The sequence below is a fragment of the Acyrthosiphon pisum genome, chromosome A3 (genome assembly GCF_005508785.2).
Source record: "Acyrthosiphon pisum isolate AL4f chromosome A3, pea_aphid_22Mar2018_4r6ur, whole genome shotgun sequence".
NCBI lineage: Eukaryota > Metazoa > Arthropoda > Insecta > Hemiptera > Aphididae > Acyrthosiphon > Acyrthosiphon pisum.
The window spans coordinates 6098839-6117227 of NC_042496.1; the positions used below are offsets into that span (position 1 = coordinate 6098839).

The following is an 18389-nucleotide window of genomic DNA, read 5'->3' on the forward strand; positions in this document are numbered from 1 at the left end:
GAGAGAAAACGAATAGTGCGCTGACATCCTCTTAAGAATCTATAGTCTATACTATATTGGCGATATAGTTATATATTTATACCAAACTCTTTTAAAAAAGTTTATGATTATTTAGTGATAAAGGTGACAACATAAAAACTCCTGTTAGCAAGCGCCAAGCACTCTCGCAAACACCTTCAAACCCGAACATAGGTGCACCAATAAATTAAACTATCGATTTTATTTCTTTGAATATTGCGATTTTCATTTGAAATACTTTTATAATTATTCAATAATTATCATATGCAACGAGACTAGTGATAGGTTTGTTTTTCCCCCATAAGATGTCTACAAACAGAAATACCTACTTACTGCTGATATAATACACATCAGTACGTCACGCGAGAGTATATCTGATTAATTAATGTTGCCAATTAATTCTACAAACGTACTACAGAATACTACTAAATTGTTTTTTTTTTTTGCAATAAAATGAATATGAATAAAATCGTGCACAATGTGTACCATATAATATGACAAAACATCGCGTTTTTCAAAAGAATTCACATTTCATTATACTATTCTGTATGGTAAAGACTAAGCTATACTACATAATATAGCTGTTCTTGGAACTTTTGTGTTTAAACTCTGTTCAAAGTTAAAACAATGTATTATGAATAAGATGCATTTGAAAATATTTTAATCAGCGTGAATTTACGCATCAGAAAACTCAAAGAAATAATAGAATTATTACGAGGTCGATGGGGTGGGAAATAAAACTTTTAAAAAAAAAGTCTGTGCTAAGTAGGTATAATTTTGGGGCTCACACCAAAATATCCGAATTGGAGAAAATCATGTTAATTTTTTCACTTAAATCTAGACATGCACATTTTCGTATGCTATTCAATTGGAAAATGTAGTGTTTTAATTAAACATCTAAATAAATGTATTAAATGGTTAATTTGACAAAAAAAAAATGCACTCATTCACAACAGCGACGGAATTTGTGTTACAGACATTCGACAATAATCAACAATACTACTAAGATTAAGAGCACGAGTACCCGTTATGGTGTTAGTGGATTCGTATTGCTTGAATTAAATTATTTATGTTGATCTACTTAAAAATGTCAAGTTCATAACGATAAAACAATTTATCAAAATAATTTCGGGGAAATATAATAAATGTACCTACGCACAAACTATTATCTTCTTTGAACACAAATTATCTGGATTCTGGGTCTATTCTATATCAGCCAGATAAGTATTTTGAATGGAATCGTAATTGCATTTCAAGACATAAAATACATTCATGTGATATCCATACAGACACGAAAAAATGCTAAATACATAGTATCAATAATTTTATGATTAATTTTTATGACGAAATCATTAAAATTTTTATAGCTTGGAAACCGAATACACCTCAGCTATTATTTCGGGTTCTTAAAATTATCACCATTCAAAAACAATAATGATCGAAATATTGTTATCAAATCTCCACGTGGCTTGCTATAAAAATATATATAACCTAAAATAACGGCGTCAAAAATGTTGAAACACGAAATTCATCTTCATGTCACGATCGGTTAGACAAAACCAATTTAAAATATTTAATAAAATTTGTCTGACCAATCGTTTTATTTAAATACCTACCCACCTGTTTAACCAAGATAATAGTGAGAACACAAACAGAATTTTCTAACATAACACAGAAATCATTAAAACTATTACCATTCGTGCACCATTATTAAAGCCAATAAATTCTCTCCATTTTTGTTGAGAGATTTGACAGAAGTGATTGAAACAGTAATTTACTATCAAGTCCTCATACCATCATGTAACGTATTGTTTGTATTTACTGAGATAATTGTATTATCCGTAGGTGGACTTCGCCACAGATGTGTTCCAGTTGGTGACATCTTTCAACGGTTTATCGCTGACGGACACCGAAGTCGGTCTATTCGCTGCCATCGTGTTGCTGACGCCAGACAGGCCAGGCGTATCTGACGTAAAAACCGTACAGCACAGTCAGGACCGGATCGTTGAAGCGTTCAAGCTACAAGTGAGTCGTCGTCATCGTCCCATGGTGGTCTTCAAGGGAACAATGGGGGAGAAAATGTCATGTCATAATTGTACATCACTCTTCCACCCCCATGAACTTATTTTTAGTCGTAACTCCTCGGTCAGTGTATACCTGTAGCCTGTAGGTATCGTAAGTGTTCAATAAAAGACACTAATTATTAGCGATAATTTCCAAAATCAACTTTTCTATCATATGATATCGATAATATTATATTATATCCAAAGTATTATTTTTAAAATAGCAGCTCAATTTCAATAACCTTACATTGATAAAAAGTTGTACAATTTTTTTTCCGTTGATATTTTGTAAATTGTAAAACGTAAGAAAACTATAAAGTAACTCGGTGTCTATGAATACAGAGAACTTTTTTAATCTGAACCAGCTAGGAGTATATGATTTATCACCAGAATACGCAAACTTTATTGGGTATACAGGCGGTCACTGTTGGAATTAAGTACCCGCTAGTCGCTAGCAATATCTCAACACCTAGTCAATACCTGTAATTTTATTTCAGCGTTTCTTAAATTATATACCTACATATTACAGGCCACAGGGTATAATGTATGCAAATGTGATGTATCGATTTTACCCCCTCCCTTCTACCAGAAAAATTATGGTTGTAACAAAAAGCATTAAACATTTAACTTGGAGGTCGAAGCTCCTATCACTTATCAATAAATAATAATATCTATCACAACGCAAAAAAAAAATTAACGACCCATTGATCATTGTCATACTTAGATAGTTGGATATATTAACATGTTAGCTCTCTCTAGTCCCACTCACTCATTGTAGATACTCAATATTCACCTATGGTTAGGTCTTAGGTGGATTATGTACAGCCATACAGTCAAACGGTACACCCCGCATGTACACTACTACTCGACTTGGTAACGAGTATAAATTCGATGACAATATTAAATATTAGTATTACGGAAATACTTGATACTAATTGTCTTGTATCGCAGACCACTGTTCCAACCACCGCCCCAAACATTAAAGAAGCTTGAAGGAAGTTATATAATATACTTATTACCTAATGTTATTATGTTTTCAAATTTTTAGCTAAGCAAAGGTCATGGAGGAGATAAGAATTTGGCTCAAACGGTGTTGTCGAAACTGCCCGAACTACGAACCATTGGTGCCCGACACGTTTCGTACCTCGAGTGGTTCAGGTTAAATTGGCACATGCTGAAGTTGCCACCGTTATTCGCCGAAATATTCGACATACCCAAGTGCGAAGAGGACTTGCATCAAGGCTGAATTATTATCTTTCTATTTTATTGTTACAGGTTTTTTTTTTATATATACTTATAAAGTTTCGTTTTTTTTTTATTTGAAACGAATCGAATACTTCCTAAACGAACAAAACGTGTTTACAATCAAAAACAGAAAAAAAATTTATTAATAATAATTTTTTTACAATATCTTCGTAAAGATAATCTTTAAATTTACGATGAATAACGTGCTTCAGCCGCCCCTGTCGAAACCTGCTTGCGTCTCCCAAATATTCGTCCGGTCGGCGCGGGAGTATTACAACATATAATCATTGACGTCAAGTCGATCAAACTATTCAAAGATATGACATAATATATACCTATATATTATTATACTACACTATTGAGCAATAAAATACAAAAAAAAAAAACACTATATCGTCTGATATTAGAATAATTCTATGTAAATCGAAATAAACATTTTATAAATATTATATATATAATAAAACATTATAACATAGGGTACATGTACAACGAAACAATCTTGTATGATAAGTGTGTTCTTTTTAGTAATTGTATAGTTATAGAAATTCAATGACGATCAAAATTTCATCTTACACATAGTACCTAACGAATAATATACGCGTTCTCGTTTCTTGTTAGGATTCTTGCAATAATATTAATCATTTTCATATCATGCATTTTTTTTTTTAATCACATACCTAATGTGTTCATGGCTTAGTGGAGTGCGGATACAATATCATCATTTTCATATAATATAATAGTATTATGATATAATCGGTTTTTTTAAATATTATTATATATTATTATTTAATATTTATACATACACACATACGTGTGTGTATTGTACATCGTAATAGAACTCCATTTATCTTTCTATATATTACGTACCTACGATGTATTAGGCCTGAAAATGGTTTTTTTTTTTTTTTTGTCTTTGTACTGTGTTCATCATTGACAATCTTGAAATCATTTAAAAAGACAAAAAAAAATCTAAGCAATATTTTGTAATATTTATTTACTGTATGGTAAAAATAACTAAAAATCTATTTTTTTTTTTCTATGGAAAGTTATTAATATTAATATTATTATTGTATTATGATTTGTTTTTCTTCGTACATTTTCTCTTGTTTTATAATTTCACTAGTCAACTGAAGCAATTTGGTCCAGCGATTAAGCAAACAAAAACGCTTTTATGTGATATATTTTTTTTTAGTTGAATTTTGTGTTATTTTATCTTTTTACATTCCATAGGTACTTTTTTATATTTTATTTGTAGGCAATAAGTTTTAAAATTATACTACATTTTCGCAATCTATTTATTATAGCTCTTACGCTGTTGTTGTTATTGTTGTTGTTAATAATTTTTTATTAGTTTTTACAAGTTAACTAACAGTGTACAACCGTTGTGTAATATGAAAAGTGCAATTTAAATGGGAACCACTGTATGACCTGGGTTTTCTGTCAATATTTCAGTTTCTCTTTTTCTCTACTTCTCAATATATAAACACAAACACACAAACATGTATAACAAATCATAAAAGTATAAAACACATACACACCTACACACACACACACACACACACACACACACTTCATACATACCTTAAATGCCACACTTCAACACTTATGTATTCACAGGGTAGATTAGTTATTTCAAATCGTTTATGTTAAAGACAAAATTACAAAAATGTTTAGTATTCCTTTTTTGGATAATATTATATATCATATCTTTAAGATTTTTTTAGAGTAATTTTTGAACACCAAGGTAGTAAATCGAATGTGTATTATAAGAAAATAATTTTAAATTTAAAATAAAAATGTTATAAGAGACAATCACAGATATACTGAAATGGACTCACCTTTACCTTTCGCAATAATTAGGATAATGTTATATATTTTTTTTTTAACTCATAAAATTATTCAACATCGAACAAAAGCAAGTAAATTGACTTTTGTTTTTGTTTATGCTGTTTGTATAAAGTTTTCTTAATTCGTTATATTATAGTTTATAATTTTCTTTTTACTAATTTGTTTTGTTATTAATAATTGCATTTTAATTAATATAATATACAATTGTTAATCATTTTTAGATAAATTTTTATTCTATTTATTTTAGAAAATAGGTCATGATTTGAGTAGATGTGGTCCTCTATTTGTATTTCAATCTGATTAATTAGCCAATGCTATCGCTAATAGAGAAATGTTGTGCATTAGATAAATGTCTTTTTTCTACTTTTTTATTGAACGGAATTCAACTAGTGTTATTTTGAGTATTTAGATTTAATTAGTATTTATATATATAATATATTATATATAAAACCAAAATATTTACATATAACATGTTTACCTCGTTTTAAAAAGTTAAATTTATATATTGACATATTGTAATATGTAGATGGCAATGTCAAAAATCGGAAGGAACAGTAAATACAAACATAAATCATTATTGTAATATTAAAAAATACTTTATGTATATCTGTAGCATATAGATTATTTGATTATTGTTTAGATTGTTGTATAAAAACACCATTTTTATTAGATCTTTTTATTATTATTTTTTATTTAAATTTTATTGTTTTGTTCTAAAAATTTAAATTTAAAACCAGAATAGTTAAATCTTGTCAAAATAATACGTAGGCGTGTAGTAGTGATTCTGCATAAAGCTTATATATTTTACTTACTATTATTTATTGTATAGTATTTAAGTATGATATTTTCTTATGTTTTTTTTTTTTCGAGCTCGGTATTATTACCATATTAATAAATTATAAATTATATGTCGTTGATGTTTATAGATAAATAGACTAATACTTATTATAATTACTTTTATATATAATTATAAATGTAATTTATAAATTATTATAATAACAACGAAGTCGTAGCTATAAATATTGTACTTTGACAATGAAATTGCGTATAGGTTCGTATTTATTGTTTATCAGTATATATATATTATTATACACGTATGTACCTACGTATTTTGCTTGTTATACTGTATTATTATGTTCGATTTTTATTATTATTTTTTTATTTATATATTTTATTTAGATTAGGAACCCATTAGTACAGTAAATAAACCGATGATCGAAAAACTTCTTAAAAACATGTGTTATTCCTTTACCTTGTGTTCTTTCAAACGATTAACTACGGGTTACATTATTAGAGGGACAATATATTTTAGCAACGAATATCACAGACGACTATTATAGCTGCAGTTGTCAATTATTATTGATTACTGTTGCCACATGTTTGCGGTTTCAATTTAAATAATTTAAATAATGAGCAAGAAACAATCGTACATTCGTATAGGTACCTATATTCTATAACCACTGTGGCCTGTGGGTACGAAGTATCAAATCGAAGAAGACTTATTGAAATAATGTTATTTTCGTAACGCTCAAGAGTCAAGAGATCAATTTTCCGGATATGTGGTGATTAGTTATCCCGAGTGCGATTTGTAGAGGCACGTCAATATTTATGTGAAAAATAAAAAAAGTAAAGTAGGTAGGTATATAACATAGGTATTTTGTTAAAAAATTACTATTTTCCGAAAAAATTACAAGAAAGAAAAATCCGAAAATAATATTGTACACATTCATTATTTAATTACAGTTATTAGTAAGTTGTACTATATTGTGATCCCAAAATCGTAAAAAAATGTTAAAACTTGAAAAAGAAAACTTACATTTTTTTCCCAAAGTAATTATTTAATTTAAAAGAAAACTACTGTAGTTTGATATACTGCGCATCTATAGCTATTTGTGATTTTTTTAATAACTGATTTAAAAATTTCTAACTATTATCAAATTATGTTAATATAATAATATTTGTATAATATTAATTAAAAAGGCACTAAATTATAAATCAAATTAATAATTTAAACAGGCTAATTATTAAACTATAAGTAAAGTACAAATTAGTAATTTCTATATTCTTTTAACGTTTATAACATTTGTTCAAAGTATTTTAATTATAATCAATCTATTCAAAGAACTTTTTTAGGTGGGTAAACCTATTCTCGATATTAAGGGCATCTTAATATTTGAAAATCAGTTTACACTTTATCACTATTATTTCCGCCTAATATTATGTTCTTTGAGCACCACCCAGTTTATACATCACGAGCGGCCACTGGCCCCCGGGTGCAATATTTCCTAGATCAGGCTTGATTTCTATAGTATAATATAATACTATTAGTACCTAGGTACTTATTATAATAGTAGGTATATAGAATCGGGGCCGGATTGGTTAGGCGAGCTACCGAAAAAATCTCGGTGGGCCACTTAAAGTTTGGGCTAGTCGTGTGAGTGTGAGTGACAATAAATTCATAATTAAAATACGATTGGCCACCTATAAGCTCGTAATAATAAAATTATTATTGACGTAATTTTGGTCCAGTGAATATGTAAATTGGCCGCTCATAGAACTGAAAATCTCGATGGGCTGATACAGACCAACCAGGCCCTGTATAGAATGCATTTTAAAACGATCATCAAGCACGGAAATGATCTACATTAATTGTATGTATATTATATATTTATCATACTAACTATAATAAACGTATAAGAAATACGTTGAATAACTGTATTATTTTATTATAACGCATTATTGGAGTGATAGGTTTTTAGAATCACATCTTTATCTTCCAAAACACAACCGCTTTACCCAGTAAAAACCATGTATTATTTTTCTAATTTAAATTTTTATCTCTCGTTATATATTTTACCGTAACATATAATATTTTCTACGAATTTTTATCTATAAGTCAGTAAATATAATATGTAATAAATATCAATTATTGGTTAGGCTCGTTTTGAAAAATTTTACAAACGCAATGAAATAATATGATACTTATAATATCGTTTGAATGTATTGTTTATTATTATAATATATTAATTTGGTTTATTGTGCTATTGTAGCTGTATCATCGTTATCAACGATGGACTGGAACGATAAAATGAACTCGTTTTAGATATATTTTCTACAACACTGACGCCAGTAATCGACGTCATATAAATTAATTATTGTTTAATAGATCTCATTAAACAACAAAAAAATATGCCTCTGGGAAAAGATGTAATTATGACGACGAAAGTCTCGAAACTATATGCAATTATTTACGTAATACCTACGCAAAGCTACAATTTTCATGCGATATCGAGCAACACATATTCTTAAATATTTGTCAAAAATTTCAGAATATGCAATTTCACAATATAATATTCTAACTAATTTAGTGGTCTTAAATTTGTTAACATTATCGGCCAAACGCCAAAATTATGGCACGTACGTTGGGTACGTACTATTAGATAAGCCATGTACTCGGGCCTAAGATGCACGTTTCAATTCTCTTTTATCACAGGTATCTGTTGGATGAAAATCAAGGTTATATGGTATACGTTTTGTTGAAAGAGGCGTAGACAATAATTACGGTAACGATAACATTTTTTAAATATAAATCAACGCAAGCATAAAAGAATTTGTGACTTTTGTTTTTAATATTACATACGAAGACATCATGATTCAAAAATATACTTTTTACAAGCCTGCCTACTTATAATGTGTGTTACCGAAAAATCAGTAATAATAATACTTTTTAAGCAGGTAAATATTTATATAAAAAGTCAATAAAGTAGATTAAAATTAATATTATATTATTGTTGTTTCTCTTATGCACTTAATCGTATCTTATGTTTTAATTTAATATCTAGTGGTTTTATTTTTAACAATAAAGATTTAATTCATTTTTAGATGAAATGCATGTTTCACTTTTAAAAATACCTACATACTACGCAATACTCTCCATGTAGATTCAATTACATTTTCTATAAACGACAAATTCTGGCATTAAAATACTGGGCCAATCACGATCTGTTGCAGCTATATGGGTACGTTGGGTACGTCTTACAATCTAGTATCTATACTTTAGTACAATAAATAACTATGGGCTTAATTTTTTTTAAATTCGCCAACAAATTTGCATTGAGTACATTTTGTGTATAAGTACCAACTTATTGTGTAACGCCGAATTCTTTTTATTGGATTGAGGAATTTTTGATTAGGTTGAACTCTCCCCCCCTCCCTATCCAACCTTATCAGAATGATGTGGAAATGCAGTTTTTACTTCTCACGTCCAACGATATTTAAATCCACTCGATTTTAGAAGTCACAGGAATAAATAATTAGGATAATTCGTCTGTAAAATTGCATGCGCACGCTGTACTAAGCGCAACACAAATTGAGTAAATTTATATAACTGTGCTCGTAAAAGTTTAATAACAATGTATAACAGAAAGGTTTTATGCACTAGTCCGTTTAAAATTGCTTGGATATTCCGTTTTGTAGGTACAAGTTGTCAAATTATACCTACGCACAAGTTGTACGTTTTACCCGCTCCTGCAGTAAATTGCAGTTAAGTATACAAAATTGTGGTATAATACGCAATAGCAGAGTTTTTTTTAGTTTGGTGTGTACATAATCAGAATGCCGTAAAAAATAAAAAAAAAAACAGAAAAAAATCGACGTCGTTACTTTGATTATATAGAATGTATAATAATTATCATGGTAACGCATGCTACATGAATCGTATAGTAATAATATTAAAAATAGCACGATACATTATTCACTATATAGGTACAACTCGTTGCAAATACCTACGCGTAGGTAGATACAAATATATAACTTGTACATACAACAAATTACACTTTATAAATGATTGTTACGGACACAAAGTGGACAAATGTTTACATTGTTCGATTTTAGTGGTCAATGTAGTAATATACAGTATACACAGTAATATAAATATATGTAGTTATATACTGTATAAACAGTCTGTATGATAAAAAGATAGCTGATAAGACGTTTCCCCTGTTACCATTATGGATATTGGACGGTATCGTCCGTCGTCTTAACGTGCGGTTTGTGGCCGCGTGCATCCGTGCAGGGTAGTACCTATAACCCGTCTTCTAAAGTTAATAATATAAATCATACTTATAATATTCTAAAATCTAAAATAAACCCTATAAGGTACCGTCATCTACCTGGTACCTAAACATGAACAACATAAAAAAAAAAAATGATTAAATGTTTTGTTTTGTATCATTATCAGATTAAGCCAATATGATATAGAGGTATTATATGTGTATTGTATTGTCACGCACTCACGCGGGTCCTAATAAACTTTTTGACTAATTTCTTTGGTATACCGATGTATACTTATGAAACGTCAAATTAGCGAAAATATAACAACCTGCAGCTAGTAGTGCGTCATGTACAAATTTAAATATTTTAGAAATTATAATAACTTCGTTATGTGTGCGTGCCATTTCAGTATCGACCTGTAATCTACATGCATGGTGGTTTTCTCAACATGGTTACGATAAATAATTATTTATTTTATTTATTTTTATAAATGAACGCCAATTGTCTTTTACAAAAATAGAAACATAATAAAATTATATAACAAAATATTTACAGGATATCATATAGGAGCGGTATAACAGTGATGACAATATAGATAAATAGCCTAGGTACGAATTTGTCGTTAAGTATGCGCACATTCTAGGGAGGGATACGTTAGCGGCAAAGTCAGATCGACTTATTGGTATATAAAAAGTGCCTTGAAATCGAGTGTTGTCGGGGATTATAATCTACATTTGAACAAAGCCTTTGTAAGTAGTTTTCAAGTTTTAAAATCGCCAAAAATAAAATAAAATTGTAAAGACGCTTTTTGACGTTTTCCAATACCTACAGGATGAAACATTATGCTGATGCAATCGACCAAAAATGACAGAGTTTTATCCCAAGAATTCTCAACAGTTTTAAAAATAAAATAAATCGGCGCGCGTGCGAAACTTTCATATCTTTATTGCGTTGCGCAGGGTTGCAATAACACGTATTACTAAGGAGTAAATAGTAAATACAATTAATAAGTAAATTAATTATCTTTATATTATGCACAATTGCATATTATATTAAATACAGCATAAATCCAGTGTCAGCGTATACAAAACCTATCCTTATGCATAATAATAACAATTATAATTTATATAGTTACTTGACCTCGTTATAATACCTAACAACCATATGCTAAACTTAACTTTTACGTCTTCGGTGCTTACAGCTTTTATACACACCATTTTTTATACTAAACGTGTTATAATATGTCATGAGTGAAGATCGATTGTTCTAAGTGTTGCATATTATTCTATTTATGTTCTCGATTTATTTAGTACACCAAGACACCCAAACTATAGAAATCCATTTTCTACACTGACGATTATAAAAATGAAAACTTAAAAAATGCATAGGTAGGAATTGTTGCATATAGCATAATATCTGATACTCATACTTTTTAAAAAATGTGCTTATTTATTAATTGTTTAACATATTTTTTGCATATTCATTGTTTCTTAAAAGAAATTCCGTGGTATTTATTTTATATTAAATTATTTAACACTAAAGTATTTTCTTTTTCTAAAGATTTGTTCAAACTAAGAAGCAAAATGCCAATACTTTCGACAAACTTTTTGATAATCGCATGTTTTTGTTATGACCTGACACATATTATTATTATTATTTAATTATAACATTTATATCATAATTATTTTTTTATTAAAAAAAATATGTATTGATTTAGGTACAGTGTACTGCAGTCGTACATGGTATACGTATAATTTTATATGTATATAATATACCTACTAATATAATATTATGTGACTAATAAACAATAATTAGGGCTTGAAAAGTGGTAGAAACTGCACATTTTTCTATGGGTTCTCTCGATTTAAAGCAGACTAAGCTATTTAGTGTAGAATAGGTATTTACATAGAATGAAGAATTTTAAAAATGTTTGATTTAAAAATGTATAATTTGCATATTTCTTCAGTTTTATGCGTAAAATGCATATTTAATATTATAAAAATAATGTTGTAGATATTAATTATTGTATGGTTTATGTAATTTAGCATACAACTTTGCAAGTATTGAAAATTATACAAATAATTAGATTTTTACTAATACTGGGTATTGACCAACAATATATTTTCAGATCAATAATTAACATCACCATCGGCCAATATAGTTTTACACATATCGAAATATCAGATCATTCTTTTTTATCTTTCATTTATTTTATAAAACAATTTTTAATATAGTAATAGGTTAATATAAAATTATTAATACAAATGAGATAGTTAAAAAATGTATACATTTTTTTTTTGAAACTTTGAAAAAAAATGTTGCATATTATTTAATATTTTTGTTAGCCAATACCCAGAATATTTTAGACTTTAGTGTACATTTTTGTATGCGTGTTTCGTCTATTTTAACTCTTATAACGTGCTCTGCTCATAACTAATCAGGAAAATTTTTTTTTTATTGATCGATTTTTAACATCTAAAGTATTAGCATTTTTTTTTTAGGGGGTTACGGTTGGTTGAAAGACACGTGTATGAGGGGCGAATTCGTCACTAAAACCCCGGGTAGCCACCAGTCCGGAAATTAGCAACGTCGGCCTATGCTTGACCTCAGAAACACGTTAGTGACTGAGGCCAAACACCGAGCCACACCTGCAGATCCCGCACGTTGATTGATTTTTACACCAGCTATAGTTCTATAATTTCCGATCTGCTATCATGAGTATTTAACTGTTTCGAATTAAAAATACATCATTTTAAACACGTAAAGCATCGGTACACCCTGTATTACGTATATTGTTCTATATTAAAAGTTACTAACATGTACAATTTATAAACAACAAAAATTCTTGAATTTGGAATTTCTTCTATGAATTGTTGCAGATAAACATATTAATTTGGTAGAGAAACTATTTAAATTACCTAAATATATTGTTATACTATCTCTTTTTCTTGTCAGGGCTTAATATATGTGTATGAACATAGCGTGTGTTATACATACATCAGCATAACTATATACGTTGTATAATCCTTATCTGGGCCCATTTATAAATTCGCAATTAGACAGATCATAATATAGGTATAAGCTATACTAAAGGTATTGCAAGACACCTCATATACCTATTATATATTTCAAGGCGACAAAATTATTTTACGTTTTTTTTTTCATTTTTAGTATTATTGAATGCTGAACGACTGCGTAAGTTCATTTATTAATGCGTCGCATCTTTTCTTGGACATTTTTTTTTTCGTTGTAATATATTAATTGCGTGTTCAGAACACAATCGAGTTTTGATAATTTCAAAATGTATTTCAGCATAAAAACATTAAAGCTAATTAAATAAGACCATAATATAGCAGAAAAATAAAAATCGTTTTTTTATATTATATTTTTTACTAATTAATATAAAAGTTGCAATGAGTATCATTTAAAATAAATACGGTTAAACCGTTTGATGTTTAATCAAGCAAATAACCATTTAATATTTTAATATCTATAAAAAAAACATGTAATGGAGTATATTTAATGAAACCGAAAAAAAAATTTAAACTCATATAATATGTATCATTATACCAACTATAATAGTATTTTATTTATCTCATAATATTATTAGGTATATAGGATATACCATTTAGTATCAATCAAATCAAATTATCTTGTCGATCAGTTTGTTTATGATTCACTGTCAACTATAAAACGATTCGTTGCATAGATGTTTAATTATTCCTGTAATTCTAGAGCTACAAAATTCAAAAAAAATTCAATACTTACAGGTAATTCAAATCAATATTAAAAACCATTTATCGGAGCATTTTTTTCCAAAAAAGATACTTTCAGACATTAAAGAAAAGAGATAAAGCAAATAAATTTGCCGGAAAAAAAATTTACCCACATAAAATCATGAAAAAAATGGACCCATATATTACCACTTTGCTTATATACAGTATGTGTCAAGTATAAGTAGGACACTAAAATTGAGTATTATATTTGAATTCAATAAATCATTTAATCATTGCATACAAAAAACGATTCTAGCGGAAACAGTTTGAGTCAGCATATATTGCAATATTATATTAGCATGGTCTATGAGTTTATTTTATTAATAATAATAATAATTATTATTATTATATATTCTCGAAAAAAAAATACTAACTACACATTATATAATATAATATTATTTATTAATTATTATATATTTATAATGCTACAATAGTTACCTATTTATTTTACTGTTAGTAATAAGAACATGAGGTAGGTTGAATTAATTTTTGGCGAAATCATGGCATTTACTATCGTATATTGTTTCTTTTATTATATAATTTACTATAATTTATAATAATGACTAATATTAAATATTAATTTTAACAGTACCTACACCTATATTTATATCACATTTTGAGTAAAAAAAATTAATGTGAATAATATGTTCGCGGTATATAGACTTAAAATTAATTTAAATATTTTTGAAATGCCTTTATATATTAGCACTGTTATATTAGGTACATACCTTCTGAAACATAATAAATAACAATTAACAATATACGTAAAAGTTTCAATATTTGTAAGTTTCATACTTTCGTAACTTTTGAAACTCAATATCGACATAATTTAAACAATATCAACAAGGTACTAACAAGATTCAATTTCTACCAGAACAATTCTTTATTTTAAGATCGAAGCATTGTGAATCCTCCAAAGAGCGGTGACAGACACAAAAATTATTAAAAATAAAAAAAGCAAAACAAAATACATAATTGTACAATAATTCATTGTAAAATCAATGCATTCATCGCTCCGCTCAGAATCTAAAAGTTTACAAAATCTGTTGCAATAAAATGTGATTTGAAGGTGATTTCAGCGCTTAAATACTGTGTATTTACATACTTATTAATTGAAAGAATAATATTTTTAAGGGCGTCTATCTAATATTTTTTTTTATTATATTAAATTCATCATACTTTATAAATTGTTTTTAGTTGTATACTTTCTTCTTGAAATTTAAACAACTAACTAGTACTTACTTGTTTTTCACAAAAACATAACAAAATTTTTTTTTTTTAGAAATAAAGGTTGCAAAATTATCGAAACAGCTGTTGTTCTCTTCAATATTTTTAAAAATATAAATAATAAATAATGGTGTTTTACTTCAAAAATCACTTTCTCAATAATTTATGAGTTATGATAGTCCTTTATGAACTTTTTTGTGTTCAATGTTCCGTGCACACAAGGAACAGAATCACAGTCCACAGAGATAACAAATCTTGGCAAGACGTCCTCTTTCAAAACGTATTATAATATTATACAAAGTGATTCACCAAGTATGCTCAACCCCATTTTTTTTTAATGATGAATTGATTCAAATTCTGATTTTTGAAATTTTTGAATATTCTCATTACCTATTTAAAGACCAATATTTTACTAATTCTTGAATTTTTTTTTACTACTTAAAGAGATACATATATCTTTTTTTCAAACAAGGGCCTCCTTTTCACTGTAAATTATTTAGTGGATATTTTTTTTTTTAAGTACCTAATTTAAAATTCGAACGAGTAGTTTCTGAGTTATTAAAATTGTTATAATACGAGATAAGTATAATAGTCCTTAAAAATGGTTTTACATAACTACAAAATAGAATTAAATATTGGATATATATTATTTACTATATTTGGATCATTCTTACAAATTATTAATCACCAAAATATTTAAATCAGCACAGCCCCTAGATCCTCCAAACCATTATCATGGAGCTAATTTATTTATAGTAAAATCGGAGGGGGGTACAAAAAATAACTCAAGGATTTGAAAACATGGGATTTAAAAGTACCTACATATATTTGAAAATTCCATAAATTATAATTTGAATAAATTCATTATTAAATTAAAAAATGGTGGCGAGCATGCTTGGTGAACCTGCGCCTTGTATTATATACGACATGTGTGTTCAAAAAATGCATGTTATTGTCCCTCGTCGACGTTTGGCGACTTCAAGTCGCAGTAATACCACGGAATTATATATATATGTATGTATTTTATTTATATTAAAAGTGTATCGATGAACTCAATCCGGTAGTGTGTAGGTAGGTATGTTGTGCATACAAATGAGGTATCTCGATAAGTGTACGCGTTTTTATGGTGTATCGCCGTATCGGTGAGACTATGAAACAGATGAGCAAATAACGTAAATAAATAACAAATATATACTGCACCAGCTGCGCTCTATATCATTATATACGCATACCAATATATATTATACATTTATCATGCCGGATCATTGCAGGATTATCAAATAATGTTACGCTTGACCTATATAGGTATACGATATTATTCAACCCATGCATTTCCAGGTACGCGATTGTAGAATTTTTATTGAAACAAACATCCAATAGATTTCGTCATCATTATAGTTGTAAAAAGCAATGCAGGGGTATTAAATTTTAATCCGCAACAGTCGTCGGTATTACATCGAGTGCTGGCCGCCGACTACGACATGTAGGATAATTCAGTGAGATGTCATAGAAAACATTTTTATTGTAATTATAACTCTATACAATATTTTTCCTAGCACCCCTATATTAAATTTTAATTGAAATGGCGTCTCCCATCCTATTCTTATATCTTCTGAGCGAAATTAGATTTCATACTTGGGACAAATAATTATAATAACTACCTACTAATAACTTATAACATTTACATTTATAAATATTTAATTTAAATGGATATTATATACGTCTGTAGTCTATAACCACACCTTACATATTACAGGCTGCAGGCCTTCAATACCATTTTTGAAGCTGTCACTACACTAAGTGTACTATAATATTTTAAAGCATAATAATATCCTACAGTATTTAAATACATATAATATTAGTTATTACCGTTATTACCCGTCCCTTAAACTTTAAAATAAAAGGTACGATTAAATTATCATGCCTTTCCTCAAAATTCTTACCATTTTCTTTTTCTAAGGTGCTTCACTGATTTTAAGTCCTAAAAATAATATATATTATATTTTAAAAGTGTTTCCCTTGACGCCCGTCACTCAAGCTATATTAATATATTGTGTATATTTTTTCACATATGAATTATTATCATAGGAAATGTTTTTTTTTTATAGAATGTACATATTCAATGAACATTTAAAAAAAATATATTTACTATATGTTATAATGCTATGAGTGTAAAGTGTCAAAAATCGATACCATCTCTCAACGCTATAAATTATGTAACATATATATATATACACGTTTCAAGTGATAAGTTTGATATTTGAATATTGTTGTATAATTTATATCCACTCTCACTTATTTCAAGCCACTTCGATAACATTTACTATTCAATATTTCAATGCATATGATATATTATTATAGTATATATCTGACCATTAAAACCTAGTACCCTCGGCAGTACTCTCGGCTACTACTATAATAATACAACAAGTAACGAAGAATAACAACCGTAATAGTAAACGATATACTTAACAAATGTATCCGTCCAAATGCCGCCCTTACCTATATATTATATATACTACACCATGGACGTCCGTGGTTAGCCCTCCAGATAGTATTTGCCTGTATATAAACGTAAAACGTCAATACTTACCTCTCACTATTACTCTCACCGGTCTCATCGGTGGACACTTAAGAGGACGTCACACCCGCATGTGTTGTCTACGTATTACACATAGTCGTACGACATAGTCAAAACGCGTTTACGCAGTCTGAGTAGACCTCGTTTAATTTTGGTTTTAGAAGAAAAATACCAGCTATTATAAAATTATTTATATTTTTTTAATTATTATATTTATGTCATTTTAAAATTACGACAATATTTCTGAGGGCAAGTCGTTGCGTTTCTTCCACTATACCCAATATAACGTTCATTATATCGTTTAGAAATAGAAAAAATTTCAACATTTTTAAAATAGGTACCTTTGACTTTTCAAAATTTAAATTTTTAAAAAAAACAAACGAAACGACTTGCCTCAGAAATATTGTCACAATTCAATTTTATGATAGGGATTTTTACTCTAGAACCAAAATTGAGCGAGTTCTACTCAGACAGCGTAAACGCGATTTGTCTATGTCGTACGTGTGTAAGACGGAGACAACACATGCGGGTGTGACGTCCTCTTAAAATTTTATTTTTACAAAGGGCGTACCTACCCAT

At 28.3% G+C, this 18389-nt stretch overlaps 1 protein-coding gene across 3 annotated transcripts in view; it reads left to right on the plus strand.

The window, feature by feature from the left end:
• The window catches only part of LOC100161053 (ecdysone-induced protein 78C), a 67613-nt gene extending 61205 nt beyond the window's left edge, over positions 1-6408 (plus strand). For all 3 annotated transcript variants that reach the window (XM_008184630.3, XM_016804187.2, XM_001952697.5), the window contains 2 exons: positions 1864-2043; positions 3130-6408. In XM_008184630.3, coding sequence (XP_008182852.1) covers positions 1864-2043; positions 3130-3327 — 378 coding nt within the window. In that variant the 3' untranslated portion in view covers positions 3328-6408. The remainder of the gene's footprint in view (positions 1-1863; positions 2044-3129) is intronic.
• The last annotated feature ends 11981 nt before the right edge of the window (positions 6409-18389 follow it).